Source organism: Xenopus laevis, chromosome 6L, assembly GCF_017654675.1.
Source record: "Xenopus laevis strain J_2021 chromosome 6L, Xenopus_laevis_v10.1, whole genome shotgun sequence".
NCBI classification, from domain to species: domain Eukaryota; kingdom Metazoa; phylum Chordata; class Amphibia; order Anura; family Pipidae; genus Xenopus; species Xenopus laevis.
The window spans coordinates 164,058,290-164,080,842 of NC_054381.1; the positions used below are offsets into that span (position 1 = coordinate 164,058,290).

The 22,553-nt window shown below is 43.4% G+C and overlaps 1 protein-coding gene across 2 annotated transcripts; it reads left to right on the plus strand.

Annotated features, from left to right (window-relative positions):
* Nucleotides 1–731: 731 nt before the first annotated feature.
* maf1.L (MAF1 homolog, negative regulator of RNA polymerase III L homeolog) lies at nt 732–13,025 on the plus strand. Of its 2 annotated transcripts, NM_001087239.1 has the most exons (9): nt 1,039–1,116; nt 1,924–2,125; nt 4,735–4,842; nt 6,072–6,197; nt 6,272–6,437; nt 7,415–7,536; nt 7,683–7,802; nt 8,606–8,704; nt 11,275–13,010. In NM_001087239.1, exons 3-9 carry the CDS (start codon nt 4,760–4,762, stop codon nt 11,294–11,296), a joined length of 738 nt encoding a protein of 245 aa, NP_001080708.1. In that variant the 5' UTR covers nt 1,039–1,116; nt 1,924–2,125; nt 4,735–4,759; the 3' UTR covers nt 11,297–13,010. The 2 variants fall into 2 exon arrangements, with proteins under 2 accessions (XP_041421221.1, NP_001080708.1); XM_041565287.1 differs by lacking the exon at nt 8,606–8,704 and having other exon boundaries at nt 732–1,116; nt 11,275–13,025.
* The last annotated feature ends 9,528 nt before the right edge of the window (nt 13,026–22,553 follow it).

Sequence of the window (22,553 nt, forward strand, 5' to 3'; positions counted from 1 at the left end):
TTAGCCCCAGAATATGTGGTTAGTCTGTACTGGTGAGAGCGGAGTGTTATTGGCAATATTGTGTAAGAAGAAGTGACCGTGGGGTTAATATGATGAGAGAAGGAGAGGGAGGAGTCAAGGATTAACCCCAGACTGTGAGCTGAGTGACAGGGTTAATGAGAAATCAATAGAGATGCTGAATGGGGAGAAGGACCAGACTTAGTGGAGAGATGGACGAATACAAGATCCTCTGCACTCAGCACATTATCAATAGATTTCAGACAATGAGACATTTTGTACTAAATAGTAGCAGCTTCCCCTTTAAACAGGGATTGTTTGTCCATATATTGCAATCTATTTATTGTGAACAAGTGTATGAAAGTCCTGCTGTATCTGCTCAGTCTCATTACACCTCCTCCTCCTAATGAGCACAAGTTCTTACAGTGCACACATGCGCAGTCAGACTGACAGTTGGACACGTGACAGTTGAGAGAAATACACAGGCTAATTAAAGGCAAATGAGGGAGAATAAGAACAAATACACAATCTAGTGACACGCCTACATTTACTGGAACCTCCTCTGTCCTGTTATTGAGCTGAATCAGCAGCCAATCACTTTATTGTAGGCGGAGCAACGGTTGTGGGCGGGGCAGGGGATGGGCCGCCAATAGGAATGAGGGAGGAGACGACACTTTTATAAATAACAATGGGGGAGGCAGGAGAGGCCCCACAGTGAATAGCAGTTCAGCAGTAAATACTGTAGGAAAAGTACAGTTATAGACACGCCCGAGGGAACTGCCGTATCGCTACAGAGGCCAATAACCCCAGGAAAGGCACGAACCAATCAGCAGCTAATGTAGGCGGGGCGACACTAACTGTGCAGAGTGTGATTGGTCCGCATGGCTCCCGCCCATGTTTCTAGGCAACCCGGAATTAAGTACGTAACTATAGAGTATGACGCGAACCTAGGGCTCGTCCTTGGCCGGAAGTAGGTGGGGCGCGCAGAGCTCTGTTTATCGCTGGTTTTGGCGGACGTGACGTCTTGGCGGAGGGTCTCGGTGCGGAAGTGTTTTTGAGTGCCAGGGGCGTCCTGAGACGTAGAACAAAGTGTCCTCCAGACCAGAGTCTGCGGCTCCCGTGAGTGTCTCACCTTCTCCTCCCCGTGCCCTTAGTCTCCCTACCCGCTCCTTGCCCCGCCCCTCTCTCTTCAATCACATTCCCGCTACTGCCCCGCCCCTTCCCTCACAATTCCGCTCTATCCCCCCAAATCACTTCCCTTTATCTGAGCCCCAACTATTCCCTCCCTCACATTTTACTTCTGTCCCTCCCCAAACCTGTCCTGTCCCGGCTCTTTTATTTCCTGATTATTTCTGACCCTCATATCCCTCCCCTCCCCCCTATCTCCCCTGTCCCCTCATATCTCTTCTATCCCCTCCCCCCTGTCCCCTCCTTATACCTCCCCCCCTGTGTGTGTGACTGTGCCTCTTATTTAGCCCTGGGATTCCCCTGTGTCTGTCCTTCAATACTGAGGTCCCCCCTGTCCCTACTCCCCACTATTTCCCTGGTGTCACTCGCCCCTCACTCTTCCCTCCTCATTATCTTTCTAATTAAAGGGAACCTGTTGGCTAAAAGTCTTCTCCCCAATCACAGGCGAGGGTTAATAGAGACTACATTCCGGCTGGGAATAACAGTAGTTTGTTTTTTATTTAAATGCCCCCCTGTCAGTGTCAGACCACCTGCACCATGAGAGAGGGGCCGTGTTGTGTCACTGACAGGCCCAAATAATAATAAAAACCTGCCCAATTGCTCATTATATGACACAACACGGCCGCTGATTCACTCGCTCCTTTGGTTGGAGAGAACATTTTTACCCAACAGCTGCCCATTAAGTGAAGACAAGTGAATAACCTGATGGATTGTGTTGATGTATAAATCTTCTGGTAGATTTCAGTTGCCGCCGTCACATTTTCTGTCCTTGGAGAAGTTGTCGGCTCAGAGATGAGTTGGGCTAATGCCGCCGGTCATGTCCCATCAAGTTCTCGGGAGTTTATGATGAAACCTGAACAGAGAGCTGGGCCGACTCATTGATATTCCCATCGACTGAAGGACTTTGTGCTGTACACTCTGCTGCCCTCTATATACACAAGTAAGTGTCTGTACCGCTTATATATACGTATTTGTTACACAGGTAAGTATCTGTACCGCTTATATATATATATATGTATTTGTTACACAGGTAAGTGTCTGTGTGTGTGTGTGTGTGTGTGTGTGTATATATATATATATATATATATATATATATATATATATATATATATATATATATATATATATATATATATATACACACACAGGAGCAGTGACCAGCTCCATGTTGTAGCTCCCACCCCTCCCAGCTATAGTCAGGTGATCCCACTGGTGTCTAATAAAAGGGCAGCCAAGTTTGGGAGTTTTACTTTGAAAGCAGCAAGTAAGTTGTAGGTAAAACTTAGTCCCTGTGTAAAATGTATAATGAAGCAATAGAATTCTTATTGAATCAGATAAAATTGAGCATAGGACTGGCCAGATATGGGATGAGTTTATTATTAAATATATTGCAATATATGGACAAACAATCCCTGTGTTGTTTAAAGGGTAAGTCATTTTTCAGTAGCAGTAGCACAAAATGTCTCTGTCTTAAATATATTGATAATGGGTTGAGTGCAGAGGACCTCTTGTAGTTGACTATTCTCAGTCCAGACCTGTATATATGGTAAAGAGAGGATCAGCACTCACTGTAGTTGAAGTGAAAAAAGTTGCTTTTATTTTTCAAACCGGTTTACATCTCAATCCGCCATTTCGGACCCACGTGGGGCCCTTTCTCAAGGATAGTGTGTGATAACATTGTGACCATTTAAATACCCATCATATGTCCACACTGAAGTGCCCAATGTGAAGGGGTTTTCTCAGGTTTCCTTTCTCCTTAGGATATACATGTGTAATATCATTTCCACCACCAGGAGTCTGCGTGAGCACTCAGTGCTGTAAAGTGTCCATGAAAATAGAAACCTTGTATTTAAAAAAAGAATTTGTATTTACAAACATTGATGTGTTTGATACTTCTGTTGCAGTTCAGACAGAAAGAATTAAAGATTACTTACAGAGATGGTTATGGTTCTGTGAAATAAAGATCTATAGGATATTAATACCAACAAACCAGATCAGTACTATACATATAAACCAGCTTTTGTATTATGTCAAAAAACAGTTCAATTGCAACTGCCCTTTTAACCCTTTGGGAGTGACACAATCGAACTCAAAGATCCAAAATGTTTCTCGTTTCAACAGTAACTTTTCCACACCCCTCGATGGCTTTGGAATGTGGTCGATCGGCATACACTTATATTGTTGTGGATCATGTCTGGCCTCACGACTATGTTTGGCAACAGGTTGTTGGGCAATATCCTGTGTGTCAGGATCTATTTTCCTATCGGGGTCCAACGCAGCCCTAGTGCTTGCCCAATGCATATTCATCCTTTCCTTTAGTTGCCTCACAGTCTTGCCGCAATATAACAGACCACACGGGCATTTGATTACATACACCAACATGGTAGTACATGTCATCCTATGGCTGGTGTTATACTTCTTACCAGTCCTTGGGTGCCGAAACTCTCATCCTAAGATCAGGCTACACCACACAACCAGTGCAGAGATATACCCCTGGACATGGTGTTAAGAAGCCAATGGCCCGTGGTTGGGTATATTTGCCCACTGGATCCGATGGGCTTAGATGTTGTTTGAGATTGGTATTTCTCGAGTAACTAAACCTAGGCTTACAAGGAATTCTGTCCTTTAGAACCTCCTCATTGGACACTATTTCCCAATGTTTTAGTACAGAATGTTTGGTATTAGTACTGTAAGGGTTATATTTGCTTACGTAATATAGATCGCAAGGCTTCTCCATCTCTCCCTGGCTATCTCTTTGTTTTAATAGCTGCTCCCTGTCCAAGGACATTGTAAGATCTGTGGTTTCCCTAATCAATGTATGTGGGTAACCTCTGTCCAAAAATCTTTGGCCCATTTTAGTAAGATCTTCCTTTTTCTGTTTCGGGTCACTATCTATGCGAACTACCCTGATCATCTGGGACTTCGGGAGCGAATTTAGGAGATGCTTTGGGTGATGGCTGGTGTAGTGTAGCAACGTGTTTCTATCAGTGGCCTTAGTGTGTATCCGCGTGTGTAAGACCTGGTCAGATTTGTATAGTAGTACATCTAAAAAACTGATCTGTTGCGAACTGTAATTTAGTGTGTGCCCCACTGGAATCAATATGGTTTGAGTGCGGATACTTTGAGACTATATATATGTTCAGATTGGACCAGCACTCCACTGTTTAAATTGATTTTATTGAATCATCACTCGTATTACGAAAATACAAGTGATTCAATATAATCAATTTAAACACATGTGGAGTGCTGGTCCAATCTGAACTTTGTATGTGTGTGTAGATAGATAGATAGATAGATATAGATTGTAGAGAGAGAGAGAGAGCGAGAGAGATAACAAACAGAATATACCACCCTGTGTTTAAAGGCAGAAAATAGGGTGTTACGCAGGTAAGTGTACTCAGATACAGGTTGATGGAGGAACACTGACTGCACATGATGTTGTATGTGTTGCCAATATGTAGTCTCTGTATAATACAAATAGTGCAAACAAAGGCACAGATCTCACTTTCCCTCCCAACTCCTTTATTTATTCTTTTTCTGTATGTGCAGATATTTTACTTCAAGAAACTTTGAGATGAAACTTCTAGAGAATTCACATTTTGAAGCTGTGAACTCCCAGCTGTGTGTGGAAACAGGAGATGCTCACATTATAGGCCGGTAAGTACTTTAATCATCTCCTCCCAGTCCCCTCCTTCTCTCTGCCCTCCCCCCATGTCCTGCTCCCAGTCTCCTCCCTGTCCTGCCCCTAGTCTCCTCCCCCCCTGCCCTCCACCCAGTCTCCTCCTCCCTGCCCTGCTCTCTTCCCAGTCTCATGGGTATGAACTTATTGCATGTTTGGGTCATCAGCTGTGACAGAATGTGCTGTTATACAGATAGCTAGAATCTCAGCTGCCATAAAGCAGGACAGGACTGCTGCTTACAATGGGGATCAGATAGGATCTGTGCAGCCACTGGGACAGAATGTTCTGTTATACAGATAGCTAGAATCTCAGCTGCCATAAAGCAGGACAGGACTGCTGCTTACACTGGGGATCAGATAGGATCTGTGCAGCCACTGGGACAGAATGTTCTGTTATACAGATAGCTAGAATCTCAGCTGCCATAAAGCAGGACAGGACTGCTGCTTACACTGGGGATCAGATAGGATCTGTGCAGCCACTGGGACAGAATGTTCTGTTATACAGATAGCTAGAATCTCAGCTGCCATAAAGCAGGACAGGACTGCTGCTTACACTGGGGATCAGATAGGATCTGTGCAGCCACTGGGACAGAATGTTCTGTTATACAGATAGCTAGAATCTCAGCTGCCATAAAGCAGGACAGGACTGTTGCTTACAATGGGGATCAGATAGGATCTGTGCAGCCACTGGGACAGAATGTTCTGTTATACAGAGAGCTAGAATCTCAGCTGCCATAAAGCAGGACAGGACTGCTGCTTACAATGGGGATCAGATAGGATCTGTGCAGCCACTGGGACAGAATGCTCTGTTATACAGATAGCTAGAATCTCAGCTGCCATAAAGCAGGACAGAAGTGTTTTACATAAGACATGAGATAAAATAAATTAGATCTTATTTGCTGGCGGGGGGCACTAACCATTACTAAAGGGGTCCTCCAGCCGTCCTGGTCATTTAATGCAGGAAATCTAGACAGACACTACTCTCAATAGCAGTTGTATTCACTTCATTACAGAATTGTAGTTTAGTGTTGATTGGAAAGTTACTTCATGTGACAGTTTTATATATAGATATAGATATATATCACTATATCCGTTTTGGGGAGGAGGAGCCCTTTATCCTGCCCAGTGGGTGATGTGATGCAGTAACAAACAAACGATATAACTGTGCCATTTATTAAGCTTGTGTCTGTGTGTCTGTCTGTCTCAGGATAGAGAGTTACTCGTGCAAGATGGCGGGGGACGATAAGCACATGTTTAAGCAGTTCTGCCAGGAGGGGCAGCCGCATGTTCTTGAAGCTCTTTCACCCCCCCAGACTGGGATCAGCCCCAGCAGGTAACACTCCTTGTATGTCTGTTGTACCCGTGAGCCCCAATGAGTGGCACCTCTCACCCCCCTGTGTTCCTCAGACTAGGGAAGAGTCAGGGTGCTGATGAGGAGGGGCCCCTGAGTGACAAGTGCAGCAGGAAAACCTTATTCTACCTCATTGCCACTCTCAACGAATCCTTCAGACCAGACTATGACTTCAGTGCTGCGCGGGCACACGAGTTCAGCCGGGAACCCAGCCTCAATTGGGTGAGTGCAACTGTCAGTATGGAGGGGTCTCTCCCTCTGCTACTTGTGTGTGCAACTGTCAGTATGGAGGGGTCTCTCCCCCTGCTACTTGTGTGTGCAACTGTCAGTATGGAGGGGTCTCTCCCTCTGCTACTTGTGTGTGCAGCTGTCAGTATGGAGGGGTCTCTCCCTCTGCTACTTGTGTGTGCAACTGTCAGTATGGAGGGGTCTCTCCCCCTGCTACTTGTGTGTGCAACTGTCAGTATGGAGGGGTCTCTCCCTCTGCTACTTGTGTGTGCAACTGTCAGTATGGAGGTGTCTCTCCCTCTGCTACTTGTGTGTGCAACTGTCAGTATGGAGGTGTCTCTCCCTCTGCTACTTGTGTGTGCAACTGTCAGTATGGAGGGGACAGTGCAACTGTCAGTATGGTAGGATCTCTGTCTCTTGCCCCTGCTACTTGTGTGTGGGCAGCTCTATACACAACTGGGTGAGTGCAACTGTCAGTATGGTGGGCTATCGGCATTAATGGTTCTTTTACGGAACCAGTATTCCCACAGTTTCAGTGAATTGGGCCATTGCTGACCTTTATGCCTTTGTTTTTGTCATTTCCAACTTCCTTGATTCTTCTGAGCAACACATTAGCATTGTAGCCCTTCTTATAATGAAGTCTTCCTTATCTGTAAGCCTAACACACACTCTGACTTGGAGAAGGGATGGGTTTGTTTATACCGAGCTCATTATCACTTATTATTTAAACAAACTCCCCGTGGGGGGGGGGGGTGAAATTCAGGCACAAATTGGAAATGATGTTATTGTTAGTTCTTTTTAATACAAAAATTGAGCAAAATGTGATTTTATTTTCAATTAAACTCTTTGCTGACAATGCACGACTGACACACAGCAGGGTTGGGGTGTTTGCAGTGACAAAGTTAGTTTGAGGAAGCACTCCCATATATTATATGCCATTATTAGTCTCTTTGTGTATTGTGTGTCCCCAGGTGGTGAATGCTGTGAATAGCAGCCTTGTGTCTGCATTGGGGGACGACTTTACCTCTCTGAGGCCCAATCTGTGGGATGCGGTGGATGAAGAGATTAATTTGTCAGAATGTGACATCTACAGGTGAGCTCCCATAATGCTCTGAGGCTCCTGCTCACTTACTGTGGGGCTGTTTCTCTGTGCAGTCTGGGTCCATTCAGGCTCTGCAGGTGCCATTCCCTGGGGGGGGGGGGTGCAGTCAGTAACTTGTGTATTTCTTTTTCTTACAGTTACAATCCAGACCTTGATTGTGACCCTTTTGGGGAGGACGGGAATTTATGGTCCTTTAATTATTTCTTCTACAACAAGAAACTGAAGAGAATAGTGTTTTTTTCGTGCCGTTCCATCAGGTGAGACGTTTGTGTGTTTCCCCCTCGTCCTGTAATTAATGGACAGATTTAGTTTTTCACCACTCACCTGTCTCTCTTCTCCACAAAACTTCCATTTAACTGCCTTTATTCAAATCTGCAGCCAATCATGTCACTGCTAGTAACCAGTAACTAGTTCATGCACCCTGGTTACCAGAGGTCGGTGCTGGAGAATAACGAGGGGTTGGAAATGTCATTGACTCGTGTGATATAAGTGGCACAGGCAGGAACAAGCCCATATACATGAAATAGTCAATACACATTAAATGGGCTAGTGCTGCCCCAGGGACCCTCTGCCCACCCCCTTCTCTTGTGATTGACACAAGCACAGACAGTCCATCTATATGTGCCAATGGCAGGAGCTACAGGTACCCCCCCCCCTGCTTGATATAGGTAACTACCAGTTTTTTTTGTATTTTTTAAACCATATAGTTACCCACGCACTTGCCCCCCTTAAACTTGTGCCCTAGACATGGGCCCATGAGTTCTACTGACTGGACTCACCCAGAGGGAGGAGCAACTATACAGCCATAAATACATGGGACATTGAAAGGGCCCGACCCCATGTTATCTGATGGGAGTGGTCAGCAGTGACCATTAAACTTGCGCTACTTCTCTGGACCTGTCACCCAGACATAAACATGGAAACCTCAGGCTTTATCTTATTCCCAGCTGGCGGCAAACGTGGGCACTGGGCAAGTCCATGCTCTCGCTGTTTCCTTCAGTACTGAGTGCAGCTTTAGAGGATTCTCAGTCACACTGCCTCTCTCTCTCCTGTTCCCCAGTGGTTACACCTACACTCACTGTGATGCTGGCGCTGAGCTTGATATGGATCTGGAGGAGGAGGATGATGAGGATGAGCCCAGCAGTGCTGCAGGGGACCGGTGAGTCCATTATCCTCTGCCCATTAACCTGCTGTTTGAATTCCTTGCCACTCTCTCCAGCCATTGTCCTGATCAGCTTCACACCTTACAAACAACTGCTGGTCTACGAAACAACTGCACTGGGGCTCCCGATTTCTTGCACCCCAAGCTGGATTTGACTCCCCAAGATGCCTTGGTGGGGGGTTAATTCTTTCTTGACTGCATGAGACAATGAGAACAAGTGAAGCCTGAGTTCCACAAGTTTATTCTGACTCTTTCTTGAAACAATCTTCTATATCTGCCAGTCCCAGCACTGCCCCTGGGGAGGTTTATTTTGGTTCTGCACATCAATTGATACTGACCATAAATATTTAGATAAACAAGATCAAGGATTTATTGATGATAAAAATGACAATGTGGCCTGACTAAAACTGGTCTAAGCTCTCTACTACCTACTAATGAACTCCATTGGTACCTGGTTCGCGTTAAAGGGGCGCTTCACCTTTAAAGGAACAGTTCAGTATAAAAATAAAAACTGGGTAAATAAATAGGCTGTGCAAAATAAAAAATATATCTAATATAGTTAGTTAGGCAAAAATGTAATGTATAAAGGCTGGAGTGATTGGATATGTAACATAATAGCCAGAACACTACTTCCTGCTTTTCAGCTCTCTTGCTTTCCACTGATTGGTTACCAGGCAGTAACCAATCAGAGACTTGAGGGAGGGACCACATGGGTCATATCTTGCTTTTGAATCTGAGCTGAATGCTGAGGATCAATTACAAACTCACTGAACAATTATGTCCCATGTGGCCCCCCTTAAAGGGGAATTCAACCCCCAAACTAATAAAAACCCCTACCCGCTACCTTCCAAGTACCTTCCATATTCCCCCCCCCGCTCCCCCATGCACAGGTGTTCCACCTGTAAATGCCCCTAAGCCTGTAATTACCCCTCATTGCAGAGCCAGTGCAGTGGAGCTCACAGGCACCATATTCCGGCTCTTCCTCCTGCGATTAGGTCATTTTTGTCACTTCCGGCGCATGCACAGTTCTCATTATGCAGAAAAATACTCCCAACTGCACATGCGCCGATATGACACTTACCCAAGAGCTGACGATGGCGCCCGTGAGCTCCGCTGCGCTGACTCTGCAATGAGGGCTAATTACAGGCTTAGGGGCATTTCCACCTGTTAACACCTGTGTGTGGTATGGTAGGGGGAAGGGATTTTTATTAGTTGGGGGGTTGAATTCTCTTTTAAAGTCACTGACTAACTCAGAGTTAGAGAGCTGAAAAGCAGGAAGTAGTGTTCTGGCTATTATGTTACACATCCACTCACTCCAGCCTTTATACATTACATTTTTGCCTAAATAACTATATTAGATACATTTTTTATTTTGCACAGCCTATTTATTTACCCAGTTTTTATTTTTATACTGAACTGTTCCTTTAATTTTTAGTTTGTTTATTTTAATTTTAATTTTTTTTTTTTAAATAGTCTTTGAATTGTTTACATTCATCTTTTCACTCTTTTCAGCATAGGAGTCATTGACCCCAGCAGCCATAAAACTATTGCTCTGTGAGGCTTTAAAAATAAAGACCAATTGAAATATTGTCCCAGAGCATCTCTATATGAAACTAATAGTTGATTTCGATTCGGTTTGTTACTCAGCCTTTTATCAGCAGGATTTGTCCGAATCTTTCCTGAAGGATTCGGTGGGTTCCGCTGAATCCAAAATAGTGGATTTGCTGCATCCCTTATTTAAATTTGAACTATCCCTTTAACTTTGCACAAATGTTGAAGTAACAAACTCAGCCACTGAGACCTCTACAGAGCTGACTCTCTAACTGACTCCTCTGTTGTGTTTAGGGATTCACTGAATCCAGGATTTGGTTCAGGATTCGGCCAAATCCTTCTGCCAGGCCAAACCAAATCCGAATCCTAATTTGCATATGCAAATTGGGGGCGGGGAGGGGAGTTGTCACAAATTTGTCACAAAACAAGTAAGTAAAAAATGTTTTCCCCTTCCCATCCCTAATTTGTATATGTAAATTAGAATTTGGTTCGGTATTCGGCCAAATCTTTCAGGAAGGATTCGGGGGTTCAGCCAAATCCAAAATAGTGGATTCGGTGTATCCCTAGTTGTGTTCATTGAAGGAAAATGACCAATGAAGCTTTTACTCTTTCACAGTCCCATGTCCCGTGTGTGATTTGATGTTCTGGTTCCCTCAGGCAGCTTAGGCAACCCTACATGATGCAGAAGAATTGCAATTGGTCACTGCTTGTGCTGACTTACTCGATGAGAGCCAATCGCAAAAGAGCATAGATAGCACTGGGATGTCCTGCTTAGGTGCAGTGTATCCTCTCTTGTGATTGGCACTTGGTGAAGTGAGAGAACCAATCAGCAGGTGTAGTTGTGAGAAGTAGAGCTGCTGGGGGAACAGGAGACGGGATATATGGACCAGGAAGAAGACAAGTCTGTATGTCACAGAGCCGCTTATTTGTAGGGATTCAAGCTCAAGGCACCAGGGGTGATTGAGGGGCCGGGGGGGTAGAATAGTGGTTGTCTCACAAGAGATTTTGTGTTTCAGGCCACAGCTCATGTGCATCTGACCATGATGGAGGCTCCAATGCTCTACGTGACTCCAGTGCTGTCGGCTTCTCTTTGCTTCCGGGGGCTTCTTCTCCGTGTCTCGCTCTGGTTTCCCACCCTCTGTATTTGGACCATTACACAGGATTTTCACTTTTTTATCGAGGCGGAACTCGGCCTTTTTTAAGCTTTTGGGTTATTTTCTCACAGTTTTTCTGTCTGGGAATTCCCTGCTGTGTCCCATCCTGTTCCGTTTCTCAGGAGTTCTGACCCATCCCACCCAGCATTTAGGACACTTAGTTCATGGTTTTGGGCTTTATCGCATTACTTACCTATGACCCTTGATACAGCCCCCCTCCCATTGTTTTGCAGGGTACCCCAGAAATTCCTGCAGCAATTCTGCCCTTGAGTATATAGTTGAGCTGCCATTGGGGTGTATAATGAGCAGATTGTGTATGTGTGAGTGTGTGTCAGGGCAGGTATGTACCCCCTGTACCCTATCTATATCCGACTGTAGCCCATCAGAGCTCATACACCCAACATAATGGTAAAGTTTGGTTCTGTCCTGAGCCGCTTTGTATATCTGGTATTGGCTGTGCACTGATGTATTATTTCATTTCTGTTTTTGTATATATTGGGGGTTTTGGGGTCCCTTCTTAACCTGTTTGCTTTGAGCAGCTTCTCTACAAAGGGCCTATCCCCGCAGTGTAAGTCACAAGACCATTATTTAACCCGTAACGGGAGGGGAAATCACTTAACACCAAAGAGAGGGTCGAGATTTAGCAGCCCTGCTTGCTTGTCTGGGCAAAGAGCCATTTTGCATGGAGTAAGTCTATTGAAGCATTTCATCTTTTTTCTCTTGGGAGGAACAACGCATGGAGCCATCACAAAGGATTTGTTCCTTCTCTCCTCTCTCTGGGAGTTACAAAGGGAGCTGTATGGGGCAGAGATCAAGGGAAAACCAACATATTCTGTGGCTCTTCAGTCACACAGAAACTCAACCAAAGGGATCTCTAGAGACCCCACCAAAACCAACACAGAATTGAACATTTGTTACTTTCCCTGCCAATCTATGGCACCCACAAGAAAGGAGAAAGAGTTGCCCATTTGTACCATCACCACGGCAGCAATTTAGTTCTACTACAAGTTTTGTCCAGCTGTTGGTCTTCCAGTGATGCTTTTGGTAAAAAGTCCTACTCCATATTCACATGAGGGAACCCTTTTATTTCTCTTTGTCTCGTCCGTGGCTGCATCCACTGGTCCGTTCCTGATGGAAACCTGACCTGGTGCTGCTCTTGCCCTTTCCTTATGTAAAGGAAGTTCAACTAGGAAAGGGACTGATGCGGTGACTAGTCGGTCAGGGATAATGTTTGGGTGAAGACCCTAAGCCTTGTCATGGTGAGCACATTATGTGAGATCTGCATGGGAAGCTCTTCTAGTGCTCTATGAGCTACAGACCATGGAATGTGAAGGGCATGGACTGGGTCCTCCTTCCTAACTTGCCTACAACAGGGATTGTCTCCAATGTGTCAGGACTGTGTCCTCCTCCTCCTAACTGGCTTACAACAGGGACTGTCTACTAGAAAAGGGACACTCTCCTCTTGCTTGGGACTGCTCTGTTGATATGGGGGGGGGTTAACCCAACATGGACTCTGCTACTTGTGACTGCTCTGTTGGCTGACTTGTGATGTTTTTATCTCTTTTATTTGAAGATGTTCTGTTGTTCATTATATTAAAGTTTTCTTTTCAAAATAGTTGTTCTTAGTGTTTATGTGGAAGGAATAGAACCGGTACCTTATTTGCCCTGTGCTCAGTCCCCCGGTACCAGAAGATTCTGTCTGTGCCACATGTGACGAGCCTCTGCCAAAAACCCCACGTGGGTGCAAATACGATCGGCCAATCACACATCTCCACAGCGAGAAGCCCTGGGCAGGTTCAGTGGAAAGGGGTGCAATGGCAATGTTGTTAATAGGGAGAAGCCAATACACCTCAACAAGGTTTCTCACAGACCAACACCATCATAGAGAAGAGTGGGACCAGGGAGCAAGGGTAAGAAAACTCATAAGTAATCTGCAGAAATGTTTTCCCTGGAGCCAAATGCCAAGACTGACACCCTGACAGAGACAGGTAGAGTGTATGGGGTGAGCTTCTGGCACAAACTGGGAAAGAACAAAGGAGTTGGAGAGAACTGGGGGTCCCTAATGCACATCAGATTCTCCTAAAGTGCTCCTAACCCAGTATGCAGAGACACTGGGTGAACATATGGCTTTAACCAGTATAAACCTAAATGTAGCCAATCTCATGTGGATCAGAACACGGTTCTACACACTGGACTGAGCAGCTTGTGGAAGCCGTTGGATGAGATGCACATTGGGCTCTTTCCAGTCAATCGAGTATTTATGGTGGACACAGATGAGAAACATTTGCCCATATGAGTGCAGGGTTGGGCATATTCCCTAATGCCCCAGTGAGATTGGTGACTGTATTATGGGCTTCCTTTATGCACAAGCTCTCCCCTCTTTATCTCTCAGGTTTTACTTTAAGGGCAATTATGTAATTGATTGGGAAATGTCTTGCAAATCTAGACAAATCTAATAAGAATGATTGCACTGTACATGGCCAACTAGACTATAAGCAATAGTATGTGGCTCTTGCCCTGTTAAGCTGCCCATAGATACAAAGATCTGATTGTTGGAATCCTCCAACGATTGGACTTCCCCATCTCCCGACCTGCCACTAACCATTCTGATTAAATAAAGTAGTAAAAGAAGAGATGAGCCGATGTTCTGCCCCTGACAGTAATCCTACAATAGTTCTGTCCGACAAGCTGGTGACCCACTGAAGATCGGCAATAAATGCAGAGAAATTATCAGAAATGTTCTGTCTTGTCCCATCGACCAAACGTCCGATCCGCATCTGGACCCTCCACACACGATCTGAATATTGTACGAATCGAGAATTCACACGATCAAATCTTTGCCTCTATGGCCAACTTTACACATGTGATATTAGTGGATGTACAACTTCAATTATCCAACGTTTTGTAACTGTTGCTAAAATCATCTGCTCAGACTTGGGCTTCACTACTGGGACTGGTGCAGGAGGTGGGAAGTGCCGGGATCCAGCTTTATGTTACTCTTTATTTAATGGGGTAGTTTAAAGGTTTTTAGCTTTATTCAAAACGTCTGTTGTGTCGGCTGAAATCTCTCCATAAACACAAACTGGATTTATGTCAATTTTGGTGCCACTTAGGCCAACAGATAACAACTTGGGCTTTAGTATATAGAGTTTATTATATAGATGTAAGATTCAGAGTAAGGTCCATTATATGTTTACTATGTCTTGCATCTCATATGTCAAAATGCTATAAAATGTCTTTGCAGGTTTTGTAGCTTTTTTATTTTTCCTAACATTCCCGAGAGAATCTAATTGAGCAAATAAATCCAGGCTCTGTTTTTTCAGCTGCTTATAAATGTGGCCTGGGTGGAGAGAGGCACATACTTTGTCATTACAACTAGAAGGACTGCTTTATAATGGGCTAGAGAAAGTAGGAGAAAGAGCTGTAGTTGAACTAGTTGTGATCAGGGGGTACAACTGTACTGGGCCCGGGTCTGAATGGGGGCCCTTCTGTGCTGCACTTCTTGAAATAGCCGGCCCTCCCTTTACACTGCAGAAACCGTGTCGCCTCTCCTGCAGTCCCGAAAAGCCCCAAAGTCACGAAAGGCATGAAAGTCCTGAAGCGGCAAGTTCTGTTCTACTGAATGTGGTTTTTTTTATTCTTTTTAATCCCCTAGCCACCAATGTATTATTTAATACTCCATAGGCCCCTACCACCAATGTTTTTTAAAATATATTTTCTGGGGGGGGGTCCAAATTTTTTTTTAACTTGTAAGGGGGCCCTGGCACCAATGTGTTATTTTTTTTTTTAACTTATAGGGGGGCCCTGCCACTAATGTTTTTTTTAAAAATATTTTCTGGGGCCCCAATTTTTTTTTACTTGTAAGGGGGGTACTGGCACCACAGTTTTTTAACTTAAAAGGGTCCCTGAGCTTTTATAACTTGTGTGTGTGTGGAGGGGGGTTACCTTTTTAGCGCTGATGTCTGTGTTGTCTTTTAACTGTGGTGCGGAGTGGGCGGGATCTGGGGTGGGGCTTGCGGGCCGGGGTGGGCAGGGCCCAGGGGGCCCCAAAAATGTTGTATGTGGCCCCGTGATTTTTAATGGCGGTCCTGGCTGTACTAGAGAAAACAAGTCAGTCCGCATGCAAGTAAAAACCTCACAGTTGTTGACAGCCTTGATTCATATTTATTTAGAAAGTTGACTTTGCAGATTTTCCTGCAGTCTGTAGTAGGCAGTGAGCAAGTTATGTGAGCTGTTACTACTACTTATTTTTCAAGAAAGTTGCATATCTTAACATTTTAATTGTAGAACAAAAACAACATGAGAACGTCTTTGTCTAAAGCATTCACAATTAAAGAGAAAAAAACAAAATGGGCAAATACACCTTTATTTTCCAAAAAATCTGTTACTCATTTACCATTTATTTACGGTAAACCAAGATGACTTTGCTGAAACATCTGCTGAAGATTGTGTAGTTGATACAAAGAGAAGAGAAACACAGTTTGACAAAAGAGAAACTTCTGTCACATAGTTGCACAAACGCACAACTCCTGCCACAATCACATCTGACACTTGATAATGCTGAAGAAAGGAAAAACCTATTTCTACAAGAACCAAAACACAAGACATTTACATATTTGTTATTTGAACTGAAGAGGAAACTTCATTTATGACTTTTTCTGTCTTTAGTAAAACTATTGTATAATATGTTACCTGTGATAGCCGTGTTCCTCAATAGTATTGGATCAAATTAGTTGCTTCTACTTGCAGGACAACTGACACTATGGTGACTTTTTGATGCCAAAAATCCAAAAACTGTTGCAGGGGGAAAAAAGCACAACTTTTTCAGAATTTATTATTCCAAATACAAAAATAAACGCTGATGAAAACATGTAGAAGTCAATGGCATGGTGACTGGCCACTCCTTAATATCAATCTTGTTGGTGTGGAACCAAGATGTTGCTCATTTACTGGTGTGTTTGGGCTAGCTGTTAATGAGCAATGAGCCAACGGGACTTCAGGGCTTCCTGGTTGCTCCTGCAATGACCCAACTTTTACCTCCTCCATGTGGAGCTGTCGTGGGACCCAACCTCCAGTGCCACCCACTCACTTCTACTGCGCAAGCTCTGTGATCCGGGGACCCTCAATGCTGCCAAGGACCCCCTGGACACACACATGGGATGTGGCCTTTCTCTACACATTTACACACACACATTTTACTAAAGTTAGCCTTTTTTTCTTCTCTGGCGTTTTTCTTTTGCTCACTCTTGCACATATTTACATGCTCAGATACACATAGTTACACACAGTTTAGAGCTGTACATACACAAGCATAAACATACTTTTTTTTTTTTTTTAGTTCTCATTTTGCCTCTGATTTCACAGCATGACTATTTGGTCAAGTATTCTGACCGCCGTCAGACAAGTTATTTTGTTATTTCATTGATTTGCCTAATTGTATTTTTGTGATTTTATTGCAGTTTTATGCTTGCATTGTTTTTCAGTATTTTTGTTTTAGCATTGCTTTGCAGTTTCATAGTTTGAAGGGAAAAAGACTTGTGGCAAATAATATGCAGTCAGGGGGCTTTGTTCACAAAAGGCCAATTGACAGGAGAGAAATTCATATGAACTATTTTCATTTGGGGTCCACCAGCTGCTTTGGTATATCGAATGAGATAAAAACAGCTAATTGCAATATTTGAGGCATTTAGCGTCACTTTGCAGTTTAGTAGTTTGGAGTAGAAAGACATAATTGTCTATTTTGGATTTATCAGAATGTAAACTTTCCAAAAATATTTGCTTTTTGGCTGTCTTTGTACTGTTAGGTGGTCTCACAACACATAATATACAGTCAGGGGACTTTGTTCATAGAAGGCGAATTGGCAGAAAATTCATATGCACCATTTTGGGTCCATACCCTGTGGAGAGGGGATCGCAGCTTTGCCCCCGATTCTTCAAAAAGCAAACAAAGTGTAAGTGTAGCTCTGTTATTCATTTCATGTATTGGCACATTGGAGACACTTGAGGCTTTCCAAATCAGTTATATTTTTGTGCAGAAAATAATATAGTCTACTGGTATAAATCCCTACATTATATGTTGAAAAATAGCAATTTGTTTATTTAGAGCTCTAAATCTTGTTCCAGAAGTGGACATACACAAAAACTGGCAGATTTAGAAAACACGTTTTTGAAAAAAACAATGTAGAGTTTCCTAGACCCCCCCCCCCCCAGGAAATGCCCCTAAAATGAGAGAGCACAAAATGTTCAAAAACACCTGACATTGAGAGCAAATGAAATGTGAAATTCTGCTGGCACTTAAAGGGTTAAAGAACACTTGACATCATCTTGCTCGGCTATTAGGATCAGACAGGAGATTAGCCAGGAGATTAGACAGGAACACACTTGTAACATCACTTGGGAAACAACCTGCTTCACTCAGGAGTTTAGAAAGGAATGAACATGGGATTAACGTGTTCTGCTCAGGATGACCCAGGCTTATGTTTAGCTGTAAAGCACAATTGTTATATCCTTGCAATTAAAGTCTTTGGCCAAAGTATAGTGCAACACTTATTTCTAAGGCAAGACCTGGAGGCCCCACCAATAAGCAAACTTTATTCCAGTCATTTTATCCCACCTCTCCTCTCTTCTCCGTAGTGTCCATAGAGTGCCATATACTTGGTTTGAAATGCAAAAAGTCCAAACAATAGTTGCTGGTGGGGATAGAAACACATTAAAGGTAAAGATAACAACCCCACTGATATAAAGTCTATTTATTTAGTGCTTAGCACTTCGCTATATTTAACATTTGTTTCACACGTGATCACTATATTTTGAATTGGTTGTCTTTGGCACATGGATTTTTTGGACTTTTTGCATTTTAAGCATTTTGGACTCGGCATGAACTGATTGAAAATGAGAGAATCTGACTAATGGGAGGTGGGGTTGCTTTGGCTTAAAAGGTGTGTACAATGTTAGCATTTAACCTGAGGAAGGGTGGGTTGTGCCCTCCAAAACATTGATGTACAGGTGGTCACAATAAATGGGGCAAGCCCCCTGAATATACAGAATTGTGTGTGCGGCTCCGTTCTATCTCTCCATACACTGTAAGGACATAGCCAGTCATATGGGGCCAGCGGCACTAGTGTAGTACATGAGTTATTATGGCTATGTGCTGTGGCTATGGCAATAGAGTAGGGGTTATACTTGACTCTAACATGAAAGGCTGAGCAGATATGAAGCATTGAAGTAGATGGTCTACAACTCACATAGGCTACTGTGCTTAAAATGAATGAAAGAACACCAGGAGGTTCCTGTAGCAAACAATAGGAACAATTTACTAATAAAAAAAAGTAGATCCACGCAGCTAATACTCACAATATCCAAAGGCAAAGTATTGCAGTAGTAAATATGCCAGGACAGTTGGCAGAGACAGCAAGATGTGACACCATGTGGATGTAGTTTGGGTAGTTCAACACCAGATCTCATACATTGGAATAATCAGGGAGAATACATCTATAGCCTGATTCCATATTCAGCTGTGGTCCAAGGGGAGAGCTACTACAATCCTTATAGGAGCACAGGCTGCTCCTGCTATTTGCTCTCTCTATCTCACTCTCCTAGAGAGTACTATTAAAGGGTCCTGCTCCCCAACTTATCAGTAGAGGTACTGGTCCCTCTAGGGCAAAACAGCTTTAGTGGGCCTTGGTGTCCCCGGCTCCCTGGAACAGATCCAGCTGGGTCAGAACCAGAAGCCAAAGAGGAAGATCCAGCCACTATGTTACAGTATGGCAGGGAGTGGGCATAAGGTGAGTATATGAATAACTGAAACATGAAAATGAGGTAACTAGATACATGGGCAACCAGGGAGATAAGGAAGTTTAGGGATTTAAATTCTTAGGGATACTGGTAAACCTATGGGTCCCTACATTGTTTAATGGAATGCTCTAGTACTGCACCACTTAACCAGACATTACTGAGTTGTTGCTGGACTACAAATTCCAACACACTGTTATGTGTCTTCATGGAGAATGAAAGGCAAATTATACTTGGAGGTGCCAAAAGGCACCCCAAGTGATTACATTTAGGGGCAAATTTACTTAAGGTCGAATATCGAGGGTTAATTAACCCTCGAAATTCGACTGTCGAAGTTAAATCCTTCAATTCGAATATCGAAGTCAAAGGATTTAGAGCTATTCGTTAGATCGAACGTACCAAAAATCTATTAAATCCTTCGATTCAAAGGATTTTAATTCATCGATCAAAAGATTCCTGTTCGACCAAAAAAAGCTAGCAAAGCCTATGGGGACTTTCCCCATAGGCTAACATTGACTTCGGTAGCTTTTAGGTGGCGAACTAGGGGGTCGAAGTTTTTGCTTAAAGAGACAGTACTTCGACTATCGAATGGTCGAATAGTCGAACGATTTTTAGTTTGAGTCGTTCGATTCGAAGGTCGAAGTAACCCATTTGATGGTCGAAGTAGCCAAAAAAAACATTCGAAATTCGAAGTTTTTCCCTCTATTCCTTCATTAGAGTAAATGGGCCCCATAGTTACCTGACACCCTGGGCCACTTCTCGTATCAGCAGAAAACGACACCAGCCCAGGATTGTTCCAGTGAGCACTACTCTTCCTGCTTCTTCTCTATTCTCACACCTGTACATACGCAGTACAGCGAAAAGGCAAATTTTAATGAAAGAGCCCCGGGAAATGTAAAAACCGAAGAAGAAGAAGAAGAAAGAGCTCTGCGGGGCTCGCTGGAGGAAATAAAGGTAACAGGTTGCCGCATCTTCTAACCAAATATCTTTCCCTAGGGATGCCCTTTAACCGAGAGTTGGGAGCAACTAGGCATAGGATGTGCTGACTACTCCTATATAGGACAACCTGATTTGATGCTCAAGAGAAGAGACAAAAGCGGAGTATATAGCGTCGCACAATCCCAAAGCAACCTTGTACGAACAAATGTGTCTTCCTGCTTATGTGATCAACTATAGACTTACTTAAGTTGTTGTGATTTAGGTGATTTTTGTGAACAACTCTTCTGTGATTATTGAATAAATGATTGATAAATTAAAGTGAAAATCTTGTCAATTCATGGTGACTGTAATCTTTAAAGTGCAAGTGCTTTATTAGTGAACATAGAGTTGTGCTTAGAACTACAGCTTGAACTCAATAAGGAAACCTGATAAAAAGTAACTTTTATTTGATTACTAAAATTCATGGACTGAAAAAGGGAATTAATTGATAAAACCACTAAAAACAATTAAAAGAAAGGGTGGAAATAGATCAAATTTATGAGTAGGAAGGGGTAACAGTGTAATTAATTCATTAGACTGTTCCCTTATAGATCTTGCGTCACCCGTTTCCCTGTACTGGCTGAATAGTAGTCAGGGAGTATATTGAGGACTGGGTTCGTGATTTAGCAGTGTTCCCGAGAGAGGATAAATATGGGGTGAACGTGTAACGAGGGTTGTTCAGGGATACCCCCCAAACAGTTAACTTAAAAAACGATTGTAATGAGGAAGAGGGTTTAATGTATTATCCTCAAGCGTGATGTCACTTATCCCTTCTGTTCGAAGGGTAGACTGATCAGCCTCTGTACAGTATGGTGTGCACGAAATTAACTAACACTGTGTCCTCTCAGAGGCACCTAAGATCATTGGCCTATTCCCTAGACACTACACAGGCAACACCTTTTACTGACAAGTAGGCTGCACATTGCGCATATGGGATCCCTACATGAAAGTTGTGCCCTCCGTTCTCCCCCCTCTGATTCTCTGCCCCACTGCAAGTTATCCTCCGATTCCTCCTATTCCCTGTTTCGGAGCCGCTATATAAGCGGCAAAGCTACGGTGCCTGACGCACGTTTCGCCGGTTAGGCTTTTTCAAAGGCCTCGCTGGAGGAATCCAGGCAGATTTCTGCTGATGGGAGCACTGGCCCAGGGTGTCAGTAAATATAATTACAATGTAAATTGCATTGTCTTCTCCTATAAGGCAAGCTGGGAGCTGTAGTTCAGCAACATCAGGGTTGTATGGTTTGTTCTTTGTTCTTGCATTTGGAGTTGGAAACATTAAAGGGACACTAAAGCCTAAAATAGAATAACACTAGAATTTGCGGCCTGGTCACTCTACTGAGACTTTGTGCAGAGTTACAAATGATCTTCAGGTGCTAAAGGTCACTTTTCTATCCTTCTCCTCCTATGATAACAAAACCTCATCTCCAGTTCCACAAAGCTTTACACTTAACCTCTGTCTTTGGGAAATCTTATCCACTCATTTGGCTTTAATTATCATCTGTATTCTGATTTACCCCAATATATTTATCCACCCCTTCATTAACAGCTAAACAGGGGCTTAAATCTCTAACTGCCTTCTTGCAAATGCCAACTGGATGAACCAGCGCCACCTCAAACTCAACCTAACACTCATCTAACCATCTTTCCACCTAAGCCTGGTCCTACTCCCCAATTTTCTATCTCTATCAATGGCTTATTTACCCTGTCGGCTCAGCTCACTGTCTGGGATCTGTGACTCCTCTCTCTCCTTCACTGATCATATTAACACAACTATCAAACCTGTCCCTTTTTTTAAACCAAGAAATTGCCAAAATCCATTCTTTTACCTGCTACGGCCAAGTTGCTCATGTATGCTCTCATCATATCCCAACTAGATTACTGTAACCTTCTACTAACTGCCATCTCTCTCCTCTACAGTCTGGATTAAACACTGCTGCCAGAATTAAAATGAAATTAAAATTAAAACGAAACTCAAAGACTCCCTCTGGGAGCACCTGGATAACAGCTGAACTGGGAACTGGCACTTCTATGTGTCACACACTGTTATCTCCAGCACTTTAATACCCCTCTGAATTGTGTCTGTAAATTACCCTCCCATTTAGCCCTATGGGGTAGGGTCCTCTATCCTTTAGTCTCCTATAATCTGTAATATAATTATATTCTATATTTATGTCCATTTTTAATAATGCACTTACTTATTATTGCAGTGATCTCTTGTTTGTTACTGCTAATTTATTGTTTTGCTGTAAAGTGCTTTGCCCTCAAGGAGGGCAAATAAAATATACACAGATACAAATGTAGGGAATCCGTTCAAAATCTTATCCCTGTAAGGGCAGAGAGTCTGTGTGTGTGTGCTGTAAGCTGTTACCTTG